This window comes from Montipora foliosa, chromosome 13 (assembly GCF_036669935.1).
Source record: "Montipora foliosa isolate CH-2021 chromosome 13, ASM3666993v2, whole genome shotgun sequence".
Taxonomy (NCBI): Eukaryota; Metazoa; Cnidaria; class Anthozoa; order Scleractinia; family Acroporidae; genus Montipora; species Montipora foliosa.
Window position 1 is genome coordinate 30,168,167 of NC_090881.1, and position 5,000 is coordinate 30,173,166.

General features: G+C 34.8%; 2 protein-coding genes and 1 long non-coding RNA gene across 4 annotated transcripts in view; 2 read left to right on the top strand and 1 right to left on the bottom strand.

The window, feature by feature from the left end:
- The first annotated feature begins 193 nt into the window (after nucleotides 1–193).
- On the top strand, nucleotides 194–2,616 carry LOC137982037 (sorting nexin-24-like). Its single transcript, XM_068829059.1, has one exon. It carries the CDS (start codon nucleotides 290–292, stop codon nucleotides 839–841), a length of 552 nt encoding a protein of 183 aa, XP_068685160.1. The 5' UTR covers nucleotides 194–289; the 3' UTR covers nucleotides 842–2,616.
- A 282-nt stretch (nucleotides 2,617–2,898) lies between these two features.
- The window catches only part of LOC137982035 (spliceosome-associated protein CWC15 homolog), an 11,346-nt gene continuing 9,244 nt past the window's right edge, over nucleotides 2,899–5,000 (top strand). Inside the window, exon 1 of the mRNA XM_068829057.1 lies at nucleotides 2,899–3,130. Within this exon, the coding sequence (XP_068685158.1) occupies nucleotides 3,000–3,130 (131 nt within the window). The 5' untranslated portion in view covers nucleotides 2,899–2,999. The remainder of the gene's footprint in view (nucleotides 3,131–5,000) is intronic.
- Nucleotides 4,134–5,000, bottom strand: part of LOC137982040 (uncharacterized) — a 2,873-nt gene continuing 2,006 nt past the window's right edge. Inside the window, exon 3 of one of the 2 annotated variants that reach the window (XR_011118600.1) lies at nucleotides 4,134–5,000. This exon is cut by the window's right edge and continues 250 nt beyond it. This is a non-coding gene — a long non-coding RNA (uncharacterized lncRNA). The other variant, XR_011118599.1, reaches the window with a different exon arrangement.

Here is a 5,000-nt window from a genome sequence, read left to right on the forward strand (position 1 = left end):
TTCTGTCAACATTCATTGGAAAGCGGAACACCTACAGAACGATTTCCAGGCGTTAATGCACTTGAAAAATGTGTAAAAAAAAAACAATTGATTGAACTGTGTCCACCGTGTGAAGGAATTCTGTCGCAATGACTGATCGTCCGTCCTAATGTTGAACTGCACCAGGGGCAGTGAGGTGGGTTTTTTCCACATGTCCACAATAAAGTATGCTTCAGTGATTTGCTGCATTGTTAAGGTCCGAGTTTCAGTTGTAACTCATTTACTATGACGAGGAATCTGTGTTTAAGCCATGATTTCTGTATCTATTCCTTCATTTAGAAAAGTCAGAGAAGAAGGGTTCTTCGTTTACGAAATCCACGTCACGAAACCTACAGGACGCCAGTTGATAGTGGAGAGGCGTTTCCAAGAGTTCTACGAATTTCATAAGCAAATCGGAAAAACAGTAACCAATCCTCCACATTTTCCATCAAGAAAACTACCAAAGCCGCTTAACACAAATCCGAGGTTCTTGGAATCAAGGAGGGCAGCTTTAGAAAAGTACTTGAGAGATCTTTTACGGCTAATAAATGTAACCGAAGTTCACGACCATTTAACCGGATTTCTGGACACTCCACTACCTCCAGGATCTCAAAACTTAAATTTGTCAAGGACAAGCTCTATTGATGACTTAGATGGATATGGTTATCAAGGACCAACACTGAGTCATCAGCCCTTAGTTTGTTATATGGATGATCCTTTTAAAGATTGTAAGGACAGCACAAATCCTCTGCCCAGTATTGTTCTGCAGGGCACTTTAGAAGCGCTTTATGGCACGTTCAAATGTGACCAGCAAGATTCTTAAGGACTGACACCATATCGAATACCAGGGCCACGTTTGCAGATATACTTTTTTCAACAATGATATTATGTAAAGATTACTCACCCATTCCATACGACCCACTACAAAAATTATAGGATCATAATAATTATTGAGGGTAGAATCTTAAGACGTTTTCGAAAATTCATATCTTCTGCAAAGAGATATGAAGTTGATTCCTTTATCTTTTGTATTTTTTGTTTTTGTTTTTTGGTTTCTGTACCCATTCATTTTCATGACTGGGCATAATACATACAAACATACATACATACATACATACATATTTATTAATCCTTTGAGTGAGAGACACTATACAGGATGCATGATAAAGCATATGAAAATTTGGTGTCTAACAGAACTCAAAAGATAAACCAGGTGACTCCAGAGTGGATCAAACACCAAAATATAATTGTCAACATTTTGCCAATCCGTTTTATAAGCAGTGAATATTCACGTCACAAGCAAACTTTTTTGCATGCTTTTATAATGAGAAGCTTTTTTGTCTTACTCACACAAATGGACACTTTTATTATTCATCTCATCTAGTTTCTTTCTTAATTCTTAACTCTCATTTTTAGTTTTAAGCATTGTTTTTTTTTTATTTTAATTCAAAACTCCAAAATGTTTAATAACAATTTCCTTTTTCACTAAACTAATCAAGTAACTTGAGATCATGCTAAAAGAGATGTTGCAGAAGAAAGGTGAAATAATGATTTTTGTGATCCCAATATACTTATAATTATTGCATCATTTACTTTTTGCCAAAAAATCATGAAGTATTAAAATTAATGTACAAAATCTGTACAATTCAGGCAGTATTACATTTGTTTTTTATTGACCAATAGTTAAAAAATCCGTTAGAAATTTACCAAAACATCTCAAGTACCTAATCTAGCTGCCTATTTTTAATTATTTATTTAAAAGTACAGAGTAATTCCTACTCAAGTATACAGACATTACAATAAAAGGTTTTCTTTACAAGTATACAGAACCACTCACACAAAATTGTCAATATTACAGCACCAGTAACTAGGCCAAAGGAAAAAATTAAAATTCCAACTTGCCCATTGGACAAGCAAAGTTCAAGACCCACGTGCGCAACAGGTTCCTACAGTTTCCTAAGTTCACTAATTTTGCATTTAGAAAAAGATCTTGACATGTTTTCACTGGGTTGAAAGGGTGCTTGACTGGTGGGCAAGTGGTTAATCCATTGACTCCAAAACCATCCCCGTTTGATGGGTAAAATTGTCTGACATCAGACAGAGTAAAGAAAATTGAGTTTCATTCCTAAGAGTCAGTGGGTTAAACATTAAAGATGCAGGTACTTGCCTAAACAATGACATTTACTTTTACCAGATGACCAGAAAGGGGTCGACTTGAAACCTGGCCACTATTACCGAAGCTGCATTTATAAAATTTAGTATGGGGAAGTGGACGTGTAATCTTTGGTATTAAATGTATAAGTATGAGTTACAGTCATTATTTATTGGTGAAGGATTGAATTTTTCTTGCATGCCCAAAAATGATGCTACAGTTGAAACCTATTTATCAATAATTATTGTTGGGTCGAGCATGTGTTTATGACTCTTTATGAAATTATTGATTCAATCACTATTAATTTACGAGCTGGAATAACCTGTCAGCTAACTTGTGCCATTCTAAACATGTAAGATTTCAAGGAAAGAATTTCATAACACTGTAAATTTAAATTTAGTTGCTCCTTTTAAGAAAATCAATTAAATCACTTGTTTGTAATTTTATCACCATAGTCTTGTATTTTAATTTACCATTCTATTTCTCAATTTTCTCTACTATTATGTATGACCTCAATGAGTAAAGGTTTATATATCTGGATTTCGTGACAGGCTGAATATTTTTCACATCCCATCCTGAGAATCACTCACGATTCACTTGGTTGGGCGTCCTGATAACTGTTTACACTTCAAAGATCCGTAAACAACGTAGTTACTCTCAAAATCTTTGGTCAGCGGTGGTCGAACAATCGAGGTAAGTACTTCACGTATAATAGGGGATACATGAAGTACCTAGGACAATCGACGCCATTTTGTCGAACTTTGTCGTAGGTCTGTCCTGGGTCGCGAAGAACTTCCTGAATAGGTAGAGTTGGTAGAAGTGGAAAGAAATGACTACAGCGGCTAGGCCAACATGGGACACTGCAAAAGGTGGCCGAGGGAAAGGGGAAGGAGATCTATCAGCATTATCAAAACAGTACTCAAGTCGTGATCTGCCGTCGCATACAAAGCTCAAACACAGGTACATGACGTGAATTTCAGATAAATTTTAGGAAAAACGTCTAATTGTTTCCTGCATATTCTTTCTATAGTTTTTTCTATTTTGGATGTATATCTCAGGAAACTTCAAATCTTAGGTTATACATGTAAATTCTTTAGAGATATTCACTGTTCACCACAAAACAGTGACATCATTGACATCGAATTTCATTTGAGCATATTCTGCTTCATGAGCTGGTCCTTCAGTCCACTTTTCAAGAGATAACAGACTCTCGACAAAATTTTCTCGTTTGAAAGCTGAACGGACGCCTTACTGGAGCCAGACAAGTAGCCAGACGTAATTGACACAGGAAATTAGGGTATTGAATAACCAGTTATGATTCTTGTGATCATTTTATGTGCTTTTGGAATCATAATGTCGATTTGCTCAGGCTTCATCATGTCATCATATGATTCTGTCAGGCACACGAATCATAACCCTGATGTTTTAAGGCTTGAAAGAACCGTTTGTAGAATCATAACCCAAAATTTTGATTTGAAGGAATCATTGTTATGATGCTCTGAAGCTACTTAGCATCATCTGAGGAATCATAACCCATCACTCTTTCTGCAAAAATCATATTACTTGTTTTCTGATGTACAGGAAATCATTTGTGGAATCATAACTTTGATTATGTCAGTGAAGGAAATTGTACTTTCAGTGCCATTCAGCAAAATAATGGTTCAGATCGCCCACAAAGTGAAGCTGCTGTTAATTTTCTTTTTGCAAAAAAAAAACCTGTCAAATTGTACTCAAAGTTTGCTTTTTCTTTCAGTCTATTTTCATGCGTGTTGTAACAGTTCTATTTGTTCAGAGCTACGCTTGTCACGTAAAAGTAATCCTTGCACAGTGCTAAGGAACTTTTAGCAGACCCACATGTTCTTAGATAATTGAATCTGGACTTATAAAAGTGTCGAGGAAACAATAATTCAAGATCATTAAAAACAACAACACAGTTTTATGCTAAACAAATGGTAGCCCTTTATTTATATTACTCATGTAACTCTTTAATATCACGGGATACTTATATAACTTGTATGAGACAGACTTCTCACATTTCCATAACATTTTTGTTTGCCTTTCATGATTAAAACATCTAATGTACCACAAAAAATATCCAATGTACACAAAGATGTATTGCTGATGTTTAATAAGTAATTGTTTATTACTCATTAAACATCAGCAATATGTGTTCATTTACACTGGGTATTTTTTTGTCAATATTTGCATCAGATGTGTACAATTCACTATCAGACTGCATTTGTAGATCAGTTAAAATAAATCAGCACAAGATTGTCTGAAAACCATTACAGAGGAAGAGTCCAGTTAACATTGTTAATATTTTCTATCCAATAGTTCGGCAGTTTTTGCGCAAGGAACAAACAAATTCTTCATTTTTTAGTTCATTAATACTTATTGGATTCAAGCTTTCATTTCTTAGAAACATGTATCCTGAAATTATCATGATTGCCAAACGGAATGTATTCACATTTCCCATCGTCAAACTTTTATGTGGCGTATGTATCAAAATCAGGTGATTAGTTTATGGAATCATAATGCATGGTTGCTGATAGAGACAAGAATTAAACAATAAAAAAAAGATAATAATATTATTATCTCACATACATTGTATGATCAGTTTCCAAATTATTACATCCTGCAAAATGTTGAAGGCATTGAAATGATTAAAATTCTTTAGGATAATCACAAAATGCTGCATGAAATTTTAAACTAATCAGCGCGCTTCTCTTTAAAGGCCCACCTTCAACCAACGGGCATTGCATACTGCAGAACAATTTTCTTAAATGAAAATCCCATCTGAAGCTGAAAATTCATCCAATTAGAAGGCTAC

Coding starts and splice junctions, on each gene's coding strand:
- LOC137982037 (XM_068829059.1), top strand. CDS start 290: ATGATTTCTGTATCTATTCCTTCATTTAGAAAAGTCAGAGAAGAAGGG.